The sequence below is a fragment of the Molossus molossus genome, unplaced genomic scaffold (assembly GCF_014108415.1).
Source record: "Molossus molossus isolate mMolMol1 unplaced genomic scaffold, mMolMol1.p scaffold_m16_p_12, whole genome shotgun sequence".
NCBI lineage: Eukaryota > Metazoa > Chordata > Mammalia > Chiroptera > Molossidae > Molossus > Molossus molossus.
The window spans coordinates 81,367,010-81,388,912 of NW_023425347.1; the positions used below are offsets into that span (position 1 = coordinate 81,367,010).

The 21,903-nt window shown below is 51.9% G+C and overlaps 1 protein-coding gene across 2 annotated transcripts in view; it reads right to left on the minus strand.

The window, feature by feature from the left end:
- Positions 1-5,185: 5,185 nt before the first annotated feature.
- Positions 5,186-21,903, minus strand: part of ZNF362 (zinc finger protein 362) — a 39,913-nt gene continuing 23,195 nt past the window's right edge. For both annotated transcript variants that reach the window (XM_036257035.1, XM_036257037.1), the window contains 5 exons: positions 21,465-21,786; positions 20,520-20,744; positions 10,250-10,328; positions 9,983-10,141; positions 5,186-6,962 (listed from right to left, as the gene is read on the minus strand). In XM_036257035.1, the coding sequence (XP_036112928.1) occupies positions 6,846-6,962; positions 9,983-10,141; positions 10,250-10,328; positions 20,520-20,744; positions 21,465-21,786 (902 nt within the window). In that variant the 3' untranslated portion in view covers positions 5,186-6,845. The remainder of the gene's footprint in view (positions 6,963-9,982; positions 10,142-10,249; positions 10,329-20,519; positions 20,745-21,464; positions 21,787-21,903) is intronic.

The following is a 21,903-nucleotide window of genomic DNA, read 5'->3' on the forward strand; positions in this document are numbered from 1 at the left end:
GAGCCGGAGCCCGAGCCCGAGCCCGAGCCCGAGCCGCGCCTGCGGGACCCCTTGGGCACTGGGAGGATGCGGAGTGGGCGGGACGGCGAGGAGAGACGCTGAAGCCATGGTGGGCCCTTCTGGAAGTAGCATGGCGCTTTGGAGGACTGGGCGAGATGGGACGGAAACGGCTCTACCACCTCCTGCATGTGCCCAGACAGGAGGTGGGAGGAGGACGCCCTGGCCTTTGAGAGTGTTTTGTGCTGGTCCCAGACTATGAACAGTGTTGTGGTTGGACCCGCGCACGTGGCTCTTGAGCGAAACCATCAGGATGCTGAAGAGAATACGGGTTTCGTGAACTCACTCTGCGGCGAGTTCAAAATACAGGAGCAGGAATTTAAAGCATAGGAAGAAGGGGAAAAAAATCAACCAAGATCTCTGAAACAAAGGAGCCTCAGTGGGGGATGCGACCTGGTTCCTTCCTCCTGGGGGGCAGTGTGTATTGGAGGTGGCTCTCTTTGAAGTGAATGCCTTGGCAATCAAATCTTAAATCAGGCACTTGCATTACAAAAAGGAAAAGAAACTGTTAGGTCGGGAGCTTCTCATTTGTAAGATCTCTTTTCCTCACTTTCAAGAGGGAGTGAGGCACATAGACCTTACTGAATTCAGTGCCACCTGAGATGTTTTAGCCCCCATCAGTAACCCCCCCTTTTTATTTATTTTTAATTTTTTTTCCTTTATTGATTTTAGAGAGAGAAACATCGATGAGAGAGAACATTGACCACCTCCTGCAAGCCCCCCACTGGGGATTGGGCCCACAACCTGGGCATGTGTCCTGACTGGGAATCGAACCGGCGACCTCTTGGTGCATGGGTCAGTGCTCAACCCTGGCCGGACCCTACCCCCTTTTTAAATGAGGAGACTAGATGCCAGTGCATCCAGCTCCTTGGCTTTGACTTTTCACCTCCCCCACCCTAAAGCATAGTTTGTACATATGTAAGTAATACTGTGAACAAAAAAGGGGCTATGAAATAAACCTGACAAGCTCAGCAGTCACATAGGATGGTCTGATCATAAATCCCTAACTCGGCAGGCCATGGTGGGTAGTCATGTCCCAGGCCTATAGCATCCTTAGCAAAGGTCAATCTTTTTGTTGTTGTTGTTAATCCTCACCTGAGGACATTTTTCCATTGATTTTTTTTTAGATAGAGTGGTAGGGAAGGAGGGGGAGAGAGAGAGACAGAGACACATCAATTGGTTGCCTCCCGCATGACCCCAACCAGGGCCAGGGATTGAACCTGTAACCCAGGTACCTACATGCTCTTGACCAGGAACCTTAGACCCTTCAGTCCGAGGGCCAAAACTCCTAACCACTGAGCCAAACTGGCCAGGGTGCAAAGGTCATTCTTTACCTCAAGTGAGCCCTGTCCACTGTTCTTATGCATCTAGGCTAACACCTTTGAAATGGCAGAATAATCTCTTCTAGACCCCTCAAGGGCACAAGAGCACAAGACTACCAGAACCCCTCATTGTTATCTCCTCTGCTGCTTACCATCTCTGTGTGCTGTAAATGTTAACTACCAACTATTCTGTACCCACCAGTGTAAGAGTACCTGTTCCTCCATTTTGCTTTTTATCCAATCCTAGAGATTTCCCCACTTTGCTTTCTCTCACTTCCCTAATTCTACCACTGGTGGATTGCATGCATCCTCTTTATGTTTTCCCCTTTAATTCTAAATGCATAAAAGGAACTGCAAAACTGCCTTTCTCCAGAGCATTTTCTCAATCCTTTAGATTTTGCTTCCAGGCATGTCCTCAAAATTTGGCTCAAATAAACTCTCATAAGACTTCTATATGCTGGGAGTTCTTATGCTGACATTACGATAAAATAAATTATTCCAAAATTGTCTTTATGGTCCTTTTTCCTGGAGAGTCCAAGTTCCCAAAAATTACATTTCCTTGTTCTGGGGCTCGTAGGTCTGTTTGGCCACAGTATCTAGGAGAAAAGTTTCCTCACCCACGACTGCTGTCCAGACTCTTCATCTGCAACAGGGAAAAACACAGGCTCTGAATAGGAGCATGAAGTCATCAGGTCCTCCAGGAAAGATGATCACAGAGCCAAGGCGACGGGAAAGGTAACCCTGAGCTATTGTCTGACAGTTGGGAACACTGAGGCCCTGCAAGGGTGGGCTTTCACTCCAGGTCTCCTGAACCCTTTATGTAGTGTTCTCATAGACTTGCGGTTTTAACAGCCTCTACTGTTCCCAGATAGGACAGAAATTCCAGTGTATATAATCTGGTAACTTTAATAAGCAAGTTGCAGTTACTGATCACGTGAAATACAAGATCTATCTCTCCTCTCAAAAGCAGTTCAAAGTTCCCTAGTGCCTCCTCCCTGAACTAGATAAGCAAAATACAGATGTCCTTTTGCCACTACATTAGCAATAGATTAGAGAACAAGCTAGGTGTGCCTAAGAACAGGTGATTGTTTGGTCACTATGATCAAGTACATCCCTTCCTCTGGGACCAGGTTCCCTATCTTATCACTAAGGGTCACATACACGATCCTAGGGAACTAGAGACCTGAGTATGAGCAGGTAAGACCTGGATGGGAATCAACTGCTCTTCTGTGTGTGTGACTATGGACAAATTCCTTACCTTTGCTGAGTCTCAGTCTTCTCACATGTAAAGTGAGGGTGCCAGTGGCCCTCCCTGCAGGTGATGCCCCAGAAAACATAACTTGCCTTCTCCCTCTCTGCCTGCCCCTTCTCCAGCAGGTTCACAGAGTGCAAAGAATTCACCAAAGAACATCATTTTCTATTTTAAAGAGAAAATGATGGCAAAGTGAGGGGTTTCTAGGTGCTGGGCCCAGGCAAGCCCAGCAGTAGGTGCTGTGGGTGAAGATCTTCCTGAGGGGGGGGGGGGGGGGTCAAGGAAGCTACAGGATGGGACAGTGGACAACTTCTTGGGAACAGCTCCCTCCTTGTCTTATGCAGAGGCCTAAGGTGGGGATGGGGACAGTAGAGGGGACTGGGCTGAAGCAGGGGCTAAAGTTCCTTCTGCAGCTACTTTCCTGGCCATCAACACTGGCCTCAAGGAGCGTGCTCGGGCCCTCAGGCACAGTGGGAGCTCCTGAGAACCTCCAGGTGAGCAGGTGAAAATCAGACTCCCATTGAGTGTCACTGCTACCGCAGTCTTCACCTGTCCCAGCCGCCCCACCCTGCTGGGCCGTCAGATGCTGCCTCCAGAAATTCCCATCTTCAGCTGTCCAGTCGGGTTCACTGTCAGAAGGGACACAGATCCACCAGGGCTACATCAAATTGTAACAACTAACATTTATTGGGTACTTACTAAGTTCGGGGCACAGTTCTAAGCATTAGACATGTATTGATTTATTTAATCCTCACATCTATCCTATAAATTGGTTACTATTACAGCCCTCAATTTAAGTATGAGAAAATCTGCACAGAAAGATTAAGTACTTACCCAGCGTTACACCACTAGCAACTACATTCTTTGATGTGAGAACAAGCAGGAAGTTAACTTTGGCCAGAGGGGAGACTGAAAATGGGGAACGAGGTTGTCACTGGCTCTGGGTCTCCTCTGGCCATCACTGCTTCTTTCTGTCTCCTCTGTCCTTCTGCTTATGTCTGGCCCAACACAGCCACCCAACCCCTAGTCCACAGGCTGTGCCTGTTCAGTTGTCCACCGTCCCCTAACTTGTGCCTAACTCATGGAATGGAGAATCTGATGGGAGAGGCAGCCAGTGCTGTGCTGGTGTTCAGCAACCGGCTCTTTGAGGAAAAGAAAGCCCCAATCTGTGGGGATTCACACCACCACCTCAATCCCACCGTGGCTGATTTCAAAATTCCCACTGAATGTAGGTGTACACAAGCGACTCCCCCGAGCCAGGGCAGCAGGTCCTCGAAAATGCTGCTTTGCTCCACGTTGTTCCCTTAAAGCATTGGTGAGACGCAACAGGAACTTAACTCATTTATATCAGTCTGTGGTAAACTGGTTTCATTATACATCGTTTCGCTTAGTCACGGAACATACCACGACCTTAAGTGAGGACTTCACTGTACACACCACTGGTACCACTTTGGAATCCAGGAATCCAGTCACTGAGTCAGGTGGCCACCCCTGGCCAATCAGCTGTAGCTGGCTTAGGGTCATGTGACAATACGGCCAGAGCCCACCCCTTCACTCATAGCTCGCTGTGGGAGGGCAGTTTCAGAGAAAAAGATGAGCCCTGTGAGATTACTTAAAACATGGTCTTGGTCCCGCCTCCATTTCCCCTTCTGATGGAACACATTCTGGTTTCCTCGTGGGGAGATGTGCTTCAGACGGGCAACTCCCCTTGCTCCAGGCTTAGTACAGACATGCTGGGCAGTGACTGGTTCGGGGCTGGCGCTTCACCGGTTCAAGCCAGAAGACCCAATCAGCCGTCTGCTGGGACTTCTGGGAGAGCCCGAGGCTTGACTGCTGGAACCTGGGGGCTGTGAGGCTGGAGCTGCGGACTCCACAGGAGCCCAGGGTGACGCACTGGGCACAAAGCCAAGTGAAGAGACACATCATTGAGCCCTGCAGCTGACCTGGCCCTGCAATGTCGTTCTGTAAGCCAATAAATCCTTGTTTGCTTTGGACTTTCTACACCTTTCAGCCATGTCTCATACATGAGGACTGTGAGGGCTGAGGAGGATGGTGAGCTCCATGGTGACTCAGGGCTGAGTCACTTGTCGCTCCCATAATGCCTAGCACAGAGCCCGCCTTGGCAAACTTGGAGGGAATTCCTGCATTTTCCTCCCAGGCAATCAAAGCATTGACCTCCATGGGGCAAACATGCGAAACGGACTTCTTGATTCTCTCAATCACTGGAATAGATTCCACAATTCAACTTAGGCTGGTCCCCCAAATGGGGTGGGGTAACTGGATGTGGCTATCCCTCTGGGAGTAGCGGCAGTGAACCTCACTGGGGGACTGCATGCCTCTACAAAGACTTCAGGACTGGATAGACCTGGGTGAAATGTATGCCCCCTGATGAGCCTCAGCAATGCACCTCAGTCTGCTGCCCACTTCATGGGGTGGTGAGGTCATCAACACCGGTTCCCTTCTCGCCCAGTCTGGGGGCGGGGGAGGGGAGAGGAGCAGTGGAAAGGTGCCCCCCAGCCCCGCCCTCGCACAGAGCACACCACACACCACTGCCACCCAGGTGCAGGTACGGTTTATTCTTCACAACAGAGAAATACAAAGAGCAGAGGTTGAGAATTCTTTTGTGTCTTGCCCCCTTTAGTGTTTTCCCCCACATCTGATTTTTTTCTCCCCACCCCTTTTCTGAAATATAATGCAAACTTCTTTCCTGAAGCATTGAGGAGCGCTTGCCCTCACCTCCCTGCCACCAAGATGCAGACTGAGAAGCCAACAAACTGTTTTTTCTTTTTTAATAAGGTAACTAGTTCTAAATACGGTGGCCTGGAGGTCCCATAGAAAAAGCAAAGGGTGTTAACAGTATGTATAACAGCGTATTTACAGGGTAGTAACATGCGGACAAAAGCTACAATACTGAGTATCAGACGACGCAAGTCAAACAAAGGGGTGGGGGTGGGGGCAGAGAACCCCGTGGGAAAAGAAACCCCAGGAAACGTTAAACTGGTAAATCAATGGTGAGTTAAGGCTTAAAAAGTGTATAAAAATAACACAGTTAATATTCAAAACGGAACTCCAGATACAGAATATATAGATGAGTTTCTGTCTAGTTTTTTTTTTTTCCCGGGGGATGGAGTGGGGCTTCTCCAGTCTCTGTACATAGTTCCTATATACATGGACACGCATGGCTTTCAGATTGGGGTGTGTCTGTGGGGGCTAAGGGCAGGGGCTGCTCCTGGGACCCTCCTTTCTGAGGATCCCTTCCCTGCCCAGGGGCCTAGGGCCTGGGCTGGGGTTCCCCCTCCATGGCAGGGAAGACAAATAACCCCTCCCTGGGTACTGCCCCATCTGGAGGAAATTATGGAGGGGGGGGTCCTAGCCCCAGACCCACTCCCTCCCCATCCCCCTGCCCACAGTCTGGGATGGCAGGAGAGGTAGCCAATAGGTTTCCTGGCCAGCACCGAGGTAGACTGGGGTGGTCTTAAGGGCATTGGGGGTCCAGGTCTTACCCAGCCCACCCCTACCCCATTTCCCTGGGCTGGCACCCAGCCCAGCCCAACGCTGCACCCTTTGGTCCTTCGGATCTCCTGGCCCCTCTCACTTTGCCTCCTGAAGCCTGGGCAGCTCTGGTAGCTGCCACCTCCCTCTGGTCAGTGATGCCCAGGGCGCAGCTCGAGGCCCGAGCTGGGCACCCATGGTGAGTGACTCACTCTAGCTGCCTCCGCCCCCTCCCACCAGGGGCCCCCTTTGCAGTCCAGAAACCCAGGCCTGAGCTTTCCCTCAAGACCTAAGGCCATGGCAAAAGAAGGTCCCACGGTGCCCTCTGGTTCTCTGTGTCCATCTGTCCAACTCTTAATTTCTCGGTCTTAGCAGCACCAACTTCTTGACCAATAAATATCTTTTTCGTTATTTCCAAAACAACTTAAAACAAAAACTAAAAACAGTGAAGCAAGTGAAGGGTGGGGGTAAAGAAAACCCAACAGAGAGAGGTTCAAAGTGCTCTGAGATCGTCTTTGGATGCCACCAAACAGTCCAGAATCTTGCAGTTGGCCTGGCCACCCCCGGAGCTGAACGGGCAGGGTTCTGCGGCCCAGGCTTTCTGGAAGGTCAGGATGGTCATGAGAGAGCTCGGCTGTTCCTGGAGGGCCCCGGAGGGAGGCAGGGCCTGGTGCTGCCTGGGTCTGTGTCTGCCAATGGGCAGGACGGTGTCTGGGGTCGGCTCAGATGAGGGAAATTCGCACCGGGATGCCAGGGGACTCTGTCCTCTGGGGCGAGTGATGGCTCACCAGGTGCTCCACCACCGTGTGTTTGGACATGTGCTTCATCAGGTAGGTCTCCTGTGGGCAGGGATGAGATCCACAACATAAAACCAACAGCTGGCAGGGGAGTCGCAAGAGGCTGCAGTCCCCAAAGTGGCCACTGGAGGCTCCGTGGCAGGTGGGCCAGCTAGTCGTGCGCAGCCACAGCTTTGGGGGCAAATGAGCATCCCACATAGGTGCTAGGATGCTGCATCCGCAGGCCTGGGGGCTGGCTCGCTGACCAGAGTCTGAGCCAATGGCGTGTTGGCTGGAGAGCCAGCGGGCATCAGGCTCATCCTTCCACTGCGCACCTGGAACTGCCTAGGGCCAGGCCAGATGCTATTTACCAGCTGGCTGTAGGGGAGTCTGCTGGCTGGTCCTCCCATTGAAGGCAGAGCAGCAGGCCTGGGTTTGAGCCTAGTTCTGGACAAGTCATCTCCCTCCTGCAAGCCTCAGTTTCCTCCTCTGCAAGCAGGGATGGGGCAGGAACACTCAAAGGGTTGCCAGGGTGATGTGGATAAAGCTCTTAGCAGCACAGTAAGGGTTCAGGAAACCATTCCTTCCCCAATCTTTGCATTTCATTCCAGGTGGTGGTGGGAGCCCCAACCTCTGCACCCTGACTCGATCCTCCCTTGGGGAGAAGTGGGGCCTGATCTGATTGGTGGCTTTGGAAGCATAAACTGGGCATGCTCAGCTTGTTCCTTGAGCATCCCCAACAGGCTCTGCTAAATCTGACTGGAGGCACCCAAGAACGGGTGGCAAGGTGACCAAAGGGCTAACTGCAGGTGCACAGGCCCTCACACAACTGCAGGGTGACGCTCCAGTTCCCACCTACCACTCCTTGGCCTCATTCCTCAATCTGCTCGGAATCCGGCAGAGGAAGCCCCCAAATGTGGTGGCCACACACTAGCAAACAACATCAGAGGGAAGCAGTCAGCAAAATCCAAACTAGAAAACTACTCCCCAGGGACTAAACTGCAAAGGAAAAAAGGCGGGGGTCAGGGGGGTCCAACAGACCGAAAGATACACGGATTCGGTGCAATGTAGAAATCTTACCTGGACCCTGATTAACAAAGTTCTAAGTAAATAAAATTATGGCATTCACGGAACAAATGAAAATGGGAATGCTTACTGGGTACTGGATAATGTTAAGGACTAAGAGTGAGCTACTTTATAGTATTATTGTGGCTGTGTTTTAAAAAGTCCTTATGTTTAGAGACACTAAGTGAAAATTTTCCGATGAAACGATATGATGTTGGTGTTACTTCAAGAACCAGGACTATGATGAAGCAGAATTGGTTGATGGTTCTGGGGGCTGACGGGAACATGAGGGTTCACGATTCTAAAATGTTCCTTTTATGTATTAAAGTAGTTTAAAAAGCAATCCATTAAAAAAACTTTTTTAAAAAAGGTAGTTATTCCTGTTCTGTGGAGACCAGTTAGACCCAGTTCAGGTCAGGGCCTCAGGCCAGGTGAGAGCTGGCTCCCCTCCCCCCCCAGTCCAGGCAGATCCCCTCTGAGAACCACAGCCGCGCACGCTGACGGCGTGTAGAGGAGGGTCAAAACTTGGGGCTGGGGCTGACGGAAGGTCAGATGACTGGGGCTCCCCACATATACCCTTAGGCCCTGATTCCTGCAAGTTTGAACGAAGGGAAGGACAAGTGCCACGCACTCCGCACGCGACAGCCCTGGCTGGCACCTGACACGCTGCTGACCATCCTGCCCGCCATCCTTGCCAGCCAGAGTGACCCAAAAACACTCTCCCAGACGGGCCCCTCCCGGTGGCTTCCCATCCCCTTGAGAAAACAGCCAGACTCCCTCACAGGCCCCACAGCCCCGTGTGACCTCATTCTCTCAGTTCCTGGAACACATGGTGCTTGTTCTACCTCAGGAGGCTCGCACTGGCTGTTCCCCTGCATGGACTTCCCCATCCTCCTGCTCACCTGGCTCATTCTCCCTCAAGGCTGCGGCTGAATGTCCCTTCCTCAGACAGCCTACCCTGGCCTCTCTTTGCCAACTCCATTGTGTCCTGCCTCCTGTTGTCTTTGAAAACATACTTTCCTTCTCAATCAGAGGTAATGATGATACCCCCGCCCTGGACATTTGTCAAAGTTTGGAGGCATCTTGGGTTGTCACAGCTTAAGGCGAGGGGTGCTGGTGAGCAGAGGCCAAGAATGTTGCTAAACATCTTACAACACACAGGACAGCTCCCCAGCAAAAAGGTCCTGACCAAAGGCCAACATGGGCCGCGGCTGAGAAACCCTGCTTGGGGCAACTTCCACAACCTGTCATTACATGTTGATTTGTGTGGTTACTTATTTAATAAGTCTCCATCCATAGACTCTAACCTCCCTGGGGGCCACGAATATCTCTGGTTCATCCTGGCTCCCGAGGGCTGGCAGTGGTCAGTAAACACGGAGTGAATAAATGTTAGCGAAGGTGGCTCGGGCACTGACTGCCAGCCAACGGCCCTGCAGGTTAAGAACTATCCCCTCCTCCACTTACAGATGAGAAAATTGAGGCTCAGTGATCTCTGCCTCAGGGGTCTGTTACCCAGAATATTTGACTGGCCAGAAGCACACCCACAAGTGACTCACCTGGACTCCCTCTTCTGGGCTCCGAAAGGCCCTTGTTTAGGGAAATTCAAACCCAGGGACAGAGTGCTGGAGGCAGTGACTCTCTGGCACCGTCAGGCCTTTCCTGAGACGTGAGGGTGGCTCTGGGCAAAGTCGCTACGCCACCTTGTGGCCATGATGGGGTTGCAGCTTCCCCAGAGGAAGAAGGCCTTCCTCCCTGACTCTGGAAGGCAGGGTGCCAAGTCCCCCACCACTGCCTGGAGTATTCCCAGGCCTAGGGGGAACCACACCTTGGAACCCTAAAGGCTTCCCAGGAGCGGGGAGCTTGGCCTGGGGCGGCTTAAAAGAACTGGGCAGCAGAAACCACGGCTCCCCCACGCACAGTGATCTTAAGGAGTCACTTCCCTCTCTGGGCCTGTTTCCTCGTGTGGAAATGGAGAGTCAGGGCGGAGGCGGAGGCGGCCGCGGAGGCCCGGCACTCACCGAGGTGTAGGCCCGCCCGCACATGCTGCAGCAGTAGGCCTTGGCGTGCTTGATGGCGTGCGCGGACAGGTGGATCTGCAGGGAGGCGGAGTCCGAGTAGGCCCGGTAGCAGTTGGGACACTTGTAGGGCTTGTCCTTGTTGTGCTGGCGCTGGTGAGACTGTGGGGAGCACAGGAGGGAATCAGGGGCCAGCAGGCCACTCCCAGCCCCACCCCCTTCGTATGCCGCCTTTTCCAGAAGGCAGCTGTGCCCCTGGCGGCCACTTACCTGGAGATTAGAAAGCTGAGTGAAAGCCTTTTCGCAGCCAGGATGCGGGCACTTGTAGGGTCTGTCTCCTGTGTGGATTCTGCAATGGGCAGCCCAGTGAGGTGGAGTCCCTGCCAGACACCCCAGGCCAGCCCCGGCCCCGTGTCTCCCAGGCTCCACTACACAAACTCCCCGGAGTGAGCCCCAGGCAAGAGCTGGGTCTTCACAGCCAGCCCCTCTCCTTTCTCTGCCATCCCACTGCAGGCTGCAGACCACCCGCTGGAAATAGCACAGACTCACGGCTTTGCCATGACCCTCCCTGTCCACCTGCCCCTTTCCCTCAGGGAAAGAAGACATCTCCCTCTCATTGGCCCCCCACTTCTATCTCCGGACCCCTTCCCCATGTCAGGCACATGTCTATGATGGCTACATGGTCACCCCAGCTGCTGAGAAAATGCAGGACAGGGTGGCCCTGGAGCTCGGCCCCTCTGTGTCTTTCCTGGGAGTCCCTTCTGCCCCCTGCCTCCGCCACTCCTGGGTTCTCACCCTGGCTCCACCACTTACTAGCTGGGTGACCTTGGGCAAATCACTGAGCCTTGTTATCCTCATCTGCAAAACAGGTATAAAACAGGCCTCCCTCACTGGGCCTCGTGCGGGGCTTAGCCAAGTATGGCTGGCAGAGTGAGCACTCGGTACACCTGCAGCATCACCCATTCACTGGACAGTCACTACTACATAGGTGCCCGGGTGCCAGGCACCATGCTCCGTACTTGGAATGTCTCAGTGAACAGTACGGACAAAAACACCGCCTTGTGGAAAGAATCAGCAAAACACAAGTCACGTGGGAGGGACCGGTGCGGGGTTAAATAGGGTGGGGCTTCCTCGAGAAGGTGCGTTTGGAGCAGGGTCTTGCACACTGATGGCCGTATTCCCAGGAGTCTGTGGAGGACGGAGGCGGATGAGGTGAGGTTGGTAAGTGGGGCCCAGGAGCTGGGCACACACAGGTGGGAGCCCTCCCTGCTCTCCTATCACCCAGACTTGTCTTCAAGCATCCTCTGTGCCAAGCAGGTGAGGAGGGAAATGCTGACTGGGTCGGAACCTCGTTTGCATCATTTACAAATGAGCATTAGGTGGAGGGAGAATCCAGCTCGGCCACCTGGTGTCGGCTCCTTCCCCTAAGCCCTGGCCCACCTCACTGACTGGGTTTGCTCTGCCTGTCAACACTCATCAAACAAACTGAGGCCCCTCCGGCCAGACCCCGGCTGGACAGGCTCGAGTCCAAATTCTTCAGTCGTTCAAGGCCCTTTGCCATGTGGTCCTCTGCTCCTTTGCGCCCCACATCCAGTCAGAGAACAGTTTCCCATCTGGCAACCACATCTCATTGATGACTCTGCTGGCCAGCCCTGTGCCCGGGCTGTGTCCTCAGCAGGGAGGCTTCCCCTCCTGTCTTCCCCGTTAGACTGGGATCCGAAGGGCAGGGACAGCACGGTCTCAGGTGCAAGGTCAAGTGGGGCTGGGCTGGCCAGTTTTGAGAACCCCTATTCTGCCTTTACATTTCTGGGTATCAGGTGTTTGGGGACATCATCCCAGGCTACTGCACCCTTTCTCTACAATGGAAGGAACTTCAGAGACATCAGGACTGACTCCCCCTGATGCCAGAATCCCCCCGCCTCCCCCACCTTCACTCCCCTCCAGGCTGTGGGATTCGTTCAGCAAGAGGTCCAGAGCAGAGGGGACTAAGGGACCCCAGGACATGTGCTGATTTTGCTTTAAACCCCACAATACCCACCCCAGAGTCCTCGCCTCCCACTACTGCTCACGTGAGGCCTCCCTCCTGCCCCGCTAGCATTCCGAGTTCCTTCCTACCTCCGGCCCTTCCTCCAGGCTGGTCCCTCTTCCAGCCACACCGTTCCCTCAGCGAATACCTGCCTAAACCCGGCACCCCTGCTCTCGGGGGAAAGCCCCTTGTTCGAGGCAGCCTTCCTGACACCCCAGCCTAGGCCTGGCCCCACAGCCCAGCCCCAAGCAGAAGTCTGTGCTGTCACTTTTAGTCACTGATTTCCTGAGGGCAAGCGCTCCCTTGGTCTCATTCACCACCGTCCCCCAGGGCCTGGCCCAGGCTCCGCAGAGAGGACTCGATACAGAGTCACTGAATGAACGAAGTCAGGCCCTGACAGCAATGTGCTCAATGTAATCAACAACATCCATTCCGCAGGTGTATTTCACAAGTGTTTATTGACCAACTAATCGACGGTCCTCTGGGGACTTTAGGTCCTTCCTCAGGGACCCAGCCAAGTCCTCTTGACCAGGAAACTCCCGCTCTGGCCTCCTCCTCAAGTGCCCCCGCCTATCCTGTAGTGGCTGCTGCAGAGCCGCGGCACAGGATCTGACCTGCCACGTCCCTGCGCGGCATCCCAGGCTCCCCTCTCTCCAGGCCAGAGCCCACACTCTGCGTGGCATCCCAGGCTCCCCTCTCTCCAGGCCAGAGCCCACACTCTGCGCGGCATCCCAGGCTCCCCTCTCTCCAGGCCAGAGCCCACACTCTGCGCGGCATCCCAGGCTTCCCTCTCTCCAGGCCAGAGCCCACACTCCCGGGAGCAGTCGAGGCCTTCGTTCCCAAAGCCTCCCCTCTGCCGCTGCTCTCCCCAGAGGGGCAGCTTACCCATCTCCCTCAACATACACACAGACCTACTGCCCAGCAGGCCCCTGAGCCTTTGCTCATGCTGGTCCCCTGCCGGGAACACCTCCACTCCCACCAGGGAGGGCTCTGTGCCCTTCGACACCCGGCCCACCGTGCACTTCCCTCTCATGAGGCTTCCACATCCACCAGCCTCCCAGGCTGCAGCGGGTGTTCCTCTGGGCTGCAGCCACCTGTGACCACTGACTGTCCGTGTGTGTGGCACCCAGCCCTGGGCTGGCTCAGCAGGGGCCTCAGGGAGCAGCTGTTGGATGAATGAAAAACCAGGCTGCCTGTTCTCACTGATAACTGGCCCCAAAGCTCTTCGGTCCCTGAGTTTCAAGTCAGGGCAAACCTTCGATTGCAACGCCAGAACCCTCTCTTTGTGGGGCATCTTCTCAGTGGGGAGCGCCCGGCACTGGCTCCCTCACCGGTGGTGACGGAAGTTCACCGCTGACTCCGAGCACATGTGTCACAGGGAAGCGGAGCGGAAATGGGCGCCCTTCAACTGCCCTTCCACCCCCACTGCGCCAGCCCATCCCCACGCCCCAAGGATGCTCTGCTCGCCTGCCTGGTACCTCCACCCCCACTTGAGCTTCTTCTACAGCCTGGCGTCCCAGCCCCTCCCTCCTCCAAGGCATGAGCTGCTCCCAGTGCTCTGGGCCCGAATCACTTCTGCCTTCTCTTAGCGGGGTGACCCTGGGCAGGTGACTTTGCCTCCCGGAGCCCATTTCCTCGCCTCTAAAATAGAGATAATGCCCGCCCAGCGTGGCTCCGTGGTTGAGCATCAACCCATGCACCAAAAGGTCACTGGTTCGATTCCCAGTCAGGGCACATACCCAGGTTGTGGGCCCAATCCCCAGTAGGGGGCATGCAGGAGGCAGCCAATCGATGTTTCTCTCTCTCTCTCCCTCTTCCTCTCTCTCTAAAAAAAAAATCAATAAAGAAAAAAAAATTTTTTTTAAGTAAAAGCAGTAAAAGAAACGTTTTCCCATATATAAATAAATAAATAAATAAATAAATAAATAAATAAATGAAACAGGGATAATAATAAGGATCGTAAAGACCGGTAGGATTAAATGACTTATATAAAAGGTGTTCATAAAATATTTTTGCGGTGTTAGTTTTCAATATGTTCATTTCTAGTTAAGATAAAGTTTACGAAAAACAACAAAAAGGGAGTATATTCAATGTTTAAATAAAATTATTACGGATTCCTCAGTTATTGATCTTTCATTTCCCAGGTAATAAGTGGCACATTACACAGAAGGGCTCCGTCGAGCTGCGATCTGTAACTGAACAACGGCAGCAACAGGTCCTTCGTTCACTACTGGAAAGTTAACCCCTCTCCAGGGCATTTTTCAGACTCGCTGTGTCTTAAACTCACACTGTACAAGGACTTCATGGACATCTCTTATACAAACACCTGTGCAGAGCCAGGCACACGGGAGCTTTCTGACAAGGACTACATAGTTGTGATGATTTTATTGCCATTACTATCATCAGACTTGAGGAAAAATGACACCTGCCCATCACGCTCAGCATTACACACAAAACATCACAGCCAGGATAAGAGAAAATGGCAAAAACACTCTGCAGTCTGAATAAATAAACCAACCTACCCAGACTCACTCTGTGTAGCATGAGTCCCCCTCCCCAAAATAAAACTTGGAGCCCTCTCTGTACCTAACACCCTAACGAGACAACGTTCTCCCTGACTTCTGCATCGTGATCTGCAGACATGTGACCTTACAATCCGCTAACTGCAAGGGACCACAGCTGTTTGTTTTTTTTACCAAGAACAGACTCGCTACAAAGTTGTTTATTTTCTTTCTTTATTTATTTTTATTCCTCACCCAAAGATATTTTTCCATCTATTTTTTTTTATCCTCACCCAAGGACATTTTTGCATTTATCTTCAGATAGAGTGGGAAGGAGCAAGGAAGGAAGCGAGAGAGAGAAACATCGATGTGAGAGACACACATCGACTGGCTGCCACCCACATGACCCCAACCGGGGCTATGGACAAACTGCAACCGAGGTACGTGCCCTTAGCGGGAACTGAACCCGGGACTCTCTGGTCCGCAGGCTGATGCTCTAACCACTGAGCAAACAGGCCAGGGCTATTTTTCTATTATCAGCTAGAGAGGGAGGGAAAGAAAGAGAGGGAGAGAGAGGGAGACAGAGAGAAACATCGATGTGATAGAGCCACATCAACTGGTTGCCTACCACACAACCCAACCAGGGCTGGGTACAAACTGCAACCGAGGTACGAGCCCTTGACCGGAATCAAACCCGCAACTCATTGGTCACAGGCCAACCATCTACCACTGAGTCAAACCCGCCAGGGCTATTTTCTCTTTAAATGCATGTGGTATCCATTGTTTACTGAGCTGGGACTTCTGAAATTCCGTGTCACCTCCTTTTCTTTCCTTGTGCGTTTCCTACAGCTGGAGGTCCCACCAAGATGCTCCAGGGTCACCAGCGCCACCAAACTACTTTACCCACCAAATGCCCCCAGGCACATCTTTCTCAATCATCAGCGTGAGTCTTGCTCAACCCATTTCTAACTCTACCTCTATTCCTTGACCAGGACAGGTTCAATTTTGGATAGAATTTCTTTTTTTTTTAATTCCCTTCACTACTGGCAATAACACTGTGAAGATGGTTTGATTACATGCCCTGGTTGTTGGGCAGAAAATAGGGATGATAGAAAACAGAGAACCAGAAATCCGGTTGCTTCTTTATGTTTGGCTTTATTTTGTTTGTTTGTCTAAAGATTCTGGGACTTGTAGGCATTTGAGACCCCCACCTCTGTCACTGGGTTAGGACACACTGGTTTAATATGTGCTACTGCCGCCCTGGCCGGTTTGGCTCAGCGGTTAGAGCGTCGGCCTGCGGTCCGGAGAGACCCGGGTTCGGTTCCCGCTAAGGGCACGTACTTCGGTTGCAGTTTGTCCCCGGCCCTGGTTGGTCGTGCGGGTGGCAGCCACTCGATGTGTCCCTTCACGTCGATGTTTCTCACTCTCTCTCCCTTCCTCTCTCTCCCTCCCACTCTATCTGTACAAAAAATGGAAAAAATATCCTCGGGTGAGGATAAAAAAAGAAAAAGAAAAAACAAAACTGTACCTTCAGGAATGGAGAGCAATCCCATGGTCAAGGAACATTCTGACGAAATACTGTCCTTTGGGGCCTGTCCATTTCTTGTTGTTTATTTTGTTGGAGTCTTAAGTAATATTTTTAAACAAATGTCTACATTTGAAAAAACTTGGATTCTTAATAATTATCACTGCTTGCTACTGTGTGCATTTCCCACTAGACTGACGGGCAGACCTCGCGTAGCTGCCGCTGCCTTGGCCTTCCTGACCCGGAGCATGGACGACCGAGGCGTCTTCCACACCCACAGGTGTTTCCTGCTGGCCGAAGGCGGCACCGCAGAGTCCCTCCTCCCTTCTCTAAAGAGGGCTCATCCGAATAGGTGGGAGGTTTTTCTTCATTACCATATATTTAATCAGCAGAGCACTGGAGTGAGAGCTATCCTGGGACATTCCCAGCAAGGAAGTTGGCAAAGCAAGAGAAGAGGAGCTCAAGTTCCCTGAGTTAATTGTACAAATATTTGTAATTACATGTAATTTATATACATATTATAGTAATATCATATATAATACAATCGTATGTAACATGTAATCATATATAATTATATACACTATATAATTATATGTAATGTAAATATATTCCCCATATCATTAAATATAAATGTATTTATATATTTGGGTTTTTTATTAATTTATTTTTGTTACAGATGTTATTCCTTTTTCCCCCATTGACACCCTCCTCCTAATTATATTTGTGTGTATATATCTATATTTTTTTTCTTTATTGATTTTAGAGACAGGAAGGGGGAGAGAGAGAGAGAGAGAAACATCGATGAGAGAGAACATCGACCAGCCGCCTCCTGCATACCCTCCCACTGGGGATCGGGCCCACAACCTGGGCATGTGCCCTGACCGGGAATCGAACCGACGACCTCTTGGCACATGGGTCAATGCTCAAGCACTGAGCCACACTGGCCAGGCTCGCTTATATTTGCATATTTTTTAAGATGGATGAAAAAAACCAAAACCCAACAAGTTTACATGTACAGACTTGCAGAATAAGTATCCAGAGAGACATCTTAAAAAGATTTTTTTTAGCTTTAACTACACTTATCAACTAGTGGCAATCATAACACGTGCTTTATGAGACAAATGAAAAGACCCTGAAGATGGGCCAATGCCCTGGCTGCCTAAGTTTTTAATCTGAAAAAATGACTGTGCATTACGCCTTAGCAGAGGACCGCATTCCCCTCCGTCCTGATACTGCTATCATAACAAACAGACCAGGGTCATGTAGTCTTATCCACAGGTCTGGTTGCCCCCTCACACTTGCCGAAAGGCCTCTGCTCCGAGCTGCGGGTTGCAAACTACTAAGTCTTCTGAAAGAAACATCAAGAGAGGGCGGCCCCAGTCAGGGACCATGCCCCACATACTTGGCTCTTTAGACTTCAGGGGATGGACAAATGGGCACTGGCTTCCCAGCTGACACGATCACCACGACCATCCATCACCAGACATTGCCCAGGGCCAAGGCAGCATCCAGGGGCTTTAGTCCACAAGTGAACAACTTCGCAAAGCAGACTAACTACCCATATCAGCAGAACAGGAATCATGGCCTCGCGCTGGATGGAAGTGATTTCATTCCGGTTCATGTTACTTTCTAACGGGCAAGTGAGAAAACCCTTTTTTTTTTCTTAAATTCTCACCCGAGGACATTTTTGCATTCATCTTCAGATAGAGTGTGAGGGAGAGAGGGAGGAAGAGAGAGAGAAACATCGATGTGAGAGAGACACATCCAGTGGCTGCCACCCACACAACCCCAACCGGGGCCGGGAACAAACTGCAACCGAGGTACGTTCCCTTAGCAGGAACTGAACCCGGGACTCTCTGGTCCACAGGCCGATGCTCTAACCGCTGAGCTAAACCAACCAGGGCTAGAAAACCCTTTTTTCTTTGATTGATCCCTAATTCTCAGTTTAGGAGGCTATATCTGTACAAACTAGAATAAAATATTCCTTAAATGGTACCTTGTTCCAACTAATCCTTCAGAATTCTGGAGGGAAAACACTATAAAAATTTAACATGGATAAAAACTAATGAATGATCAGGGAAATTAAAAAATAACAGTATTGAAAACCACGTAGGCAATTGGTCTTGTCTACAACTCTCAGAACAATGACTAAAAAGCATTCAAAATGCCTTTACTGAGACCCTTCTCTTTGGTGATCATTACCGGTCTATAAGTAGGTTCAGTACGATTCTGTCCTCCTTCCTAACAGGGTATAACTGGGTAAATCAAGTTTGTAACCATGACCATGCCACAAATGTCACATGTAAAGACAAATGTCATTTAATTGGGCACGACAAGCCTGATAGTAAGAAACGGGGACTAGCCTGGCCAGAGTGGCTCAGTGCTTGAGCATCTACCTGTGCACCAAGAGGTCGCCGGTTCAATTCCCGGTCAGGGCACATGCACAGGTTGTGGGCCCGGTCCCCAGTGGGGGGCATGCAGGAGGCAGCCAATCGATGTTCTCACTCATTGATGTTTCTGTTTCTCTTTCCCTCTCCCTTCCTCTCTCTCTAAAAATCAATAAAGAAAAAAAATTTTTAAAGCAATGGGAACTGGACTTCACAGGTGGCTTCCCTGGGCCTCAAGGAAACTGGACCGGATCAGCTCCACACCATGAAGTTGCAGTCTTTAAGGCTATAGAAAGAGTCATTCCTGACAGCCCAGGAAGGTGGCAAACTTGGGGAGTCTCCAAACAGACGGTATCCTACTGTTACAGGATGTAGAGGCAAACGTGACGGGTGAAGTGGAGGGTTCTAGGCTCCTGACCTTAGATAATAAGGTAAGAAATCTTCATACACGCAGGTTAAAATTATGACCCACGGGCTTCACAGAGTCTCCTGACAGAAGTTAACTTCAACTCTTCACATCAATGCTCTAATTTTACTAACCATACAACCAGGGGGGCTTGATTAATCAACACCTCATACGTATACTTCTATGTACATAAAACTGGCCAAACTTTTTTTAAAAAAGTAATGATAAAAATCAGAAAATGCCTGAGACAAACTTATGGGACTAAAACCACGACAGGAGGGTGGGAATAAGCAAAGCAGAAGACTGACTTGTCCTGTTGCCGTTCTGCCATGTTTCTTACTGTCCCGCCTACACATCATGCCCCGAAGTCCGAGACAGACAGACAAGGCGTGCTGCACCCTGGGGTAAAGTGCACAAAGACAGTAGAGATAAATGGATGAATAATGACAAAACAAATAAGACATAAGGGTCCCTCTGTCTAGCATTTGTCCCCAAAACAGAGACAACCTTGAGTGGTTTCTGTAAGTTACAAACTCCACAGCAAAAACAGCTCTATCCCTGACTGTGGAACGCTGGTGCTCGCACACACAACTGGCACACACAGCAATGCTCACAGATCTCATCAGCCTGAGCAGAGTGCTATGTGTTTTGCCCCCTGAAGAGATAAACTGAGATCTTGGAAACCTTGGGTTTGTTTCTTTAAATTTCCATGGTATTTTTATTTGGCGAGCCAGTCTATTTCTTTTTTAATCCTAATCTGAGGATATTTTTTCCATTGATTTTCAGAGAGTGGAAGGGAAGGAGGGGGAAGGAGAGAGAGAGAAACATCGACTGGTGGCCTCCCACAGGCACCCGAGCTGGGGATCGAACATGCAACCCTTCGGTCTACAGAGTCACACTCTAATCACTGAGCCACACAGGCCAGGGCAGTGAGTCAGTCTTGTCTGTACTCCCCTGCAGAAACTTTTCTTTCCTAAAAGCATTTTTATCTCTGAATCTCCGTTACACAATGGACCAGAATGCAAGCCCCACGAGGGCAGGGATTTTGTCTGTTTTGTTCCTTGCTGTATTCCCAGCACCTAGAAGCACGTCTGCTTATAGAAGAGGCTCTGTCATTATTTGTTAAATGGCCCTATAAAAGCTAGTTCTCGTCATCCCATAAATATTAAACACATGCTTAGATGCGTGTGGCACACACTGGGGATGTAGAAATGGAGGAGACAGAGCCCGGGCCTTCAAGAACTCCCAATATTGGGGGTGGTGGGCAAATAACCAGACAAGTACAAGACAGCCTACCACTGGTGTGATGGGGAGGCACAGGGCCTGCGGAGCCAGCTCAGGGGGTCCCGGGAGGACTTCCTGGAGGAAGCTGGACTGAGAAGTGGATAGAAGAGGACCAGAGAAACAAGGTAAGGAGGGGAGGGTGTTTCACGTAAAGGACACAGCATGTGCAAAGACCTGCAGGTGAGCAACAATGGGAAGGATGGCGTACGAGTGTGAGCTGAGACCAGTGAGGTCCACGAAGGCCGTATCATAAAAGGCCTCCCTCAATACCAAGCAAAGGAATTTGGCCTTGACCCTGAGGGCAATGGGCACCTAGGGAAGGCCCTGCCCCTCCTGGACCAGGTCCAGGCACAGGCACGGGCACTGAACTGAAACTGGCTGCAGTCGGGCGGCACCAGGCGGGCCACTCACCTGGTGTGCTGCTGGAGGTGGGAGAGCTGGCGGAAGGACTTATCGCAGTAGGAGCAGTGGTAGGGCTTCACGCCCAGGTGGATGCGCAGGTGCTGGGCCAGGTAGGAGGCGTTGGCAAAGGACTTGGAGCAGTGCGGGCACTTGTGGGGCTTGGCCTCTGTGTGCGACTTGGAGTGGATCTGCATCTCGGACTTGGTGAAGAAGGTCAGCGGGCATACCTTACACCTGTGGGCAAGAGGCAGGTTCACACCTGGGAAGACCCCTCTGCCTGCACAGCTCAGGGGAGACCTCTGCATCAGAGAGACAGTGCACCTGGGACAGAGCTTTCCTGTGAGGAGTCTCCAGGGCACAGGCCCACCTAGGGAAGATGGGGGGCAGGCCCCGGGCCTGGACAACCTCCAATCTAGAGGAGGAAGCTCTTCCACTTGGGGGCACATTTCCAACAGCCTGGAGAGCAGGTGTACACATACACATCACAGGGGTCTCATGATCCTGATGGAGGTTTGCTCAGACCCACGACCCACAGTTCTGGGGGAGGGACTCAACTAGGCTGCATCTTAGAATCCTCCTGGGGGGGGGGGGGCTTTAGGGAGGGCTGACGGCTGGCCCTCAGCATGTCCCCACCTAACAAATTAAAGTAGAATTTTGGGAGGTATGGCCCTGGTTTGGCTTTTGTTGAACTCCCCACGCCCCCCAGGTGATTCTAACATTCAGGGTTGAAGAGAGGAGGAAACAGACTCCCATGACCCAAGGCTGTGGTACCACACACCGCCTCTGAAAGGATGTGGGTGCAGCATGTCAGGTGCCCCTGCCCCCTGGACCTTAGCCCCCACCCTCAGCCCCTGGGGCCCCTCTTTCCAGCCCCCCATTGCCGTGCTCCTGGGAACAGCCATTTGCGAGCGCCTCTGCCCCAAGCCCACCTGGACCCTCTGGCCAGAGCCCCACCTGTATGTCTTGCCCTCCTTGGCAGTCTCGCCTGAGGCCAGGATGGGGTAAGGGACTACGAGGACAGGCGGGCCCCCTGGGTTCTCCGCCTTGATCTTTTTGCGGCCACGCTCGGACTTGGGAGGGCCAAGCAGGCCATGGCCCTGGATTGTCTTGATGGAGTCCAGGAGGGGGGGGCTGGTGATCCCTGAGATGAGGGTGGGGGACGAGGCGATGAGGCGGCTCTGGCTGGTGGTGGTGGGTGTGGATGGGGTGCTGGTGCCTGTGCCCGCGCTGGACTCTGAAGTGCTCACAGCCGGGGTCCGAGAGGAGAGCCCCAGACCTGCGAAGACATGGAGGTGGGGCAGGGGTGAGTGGCGGCTGCAGAGGCCAGCACAGCCCTGGCCACCCAGCGGTGTGACTTTGGCAGGTTACTTGCCTTTCTGAGCCTCCCTTCCCT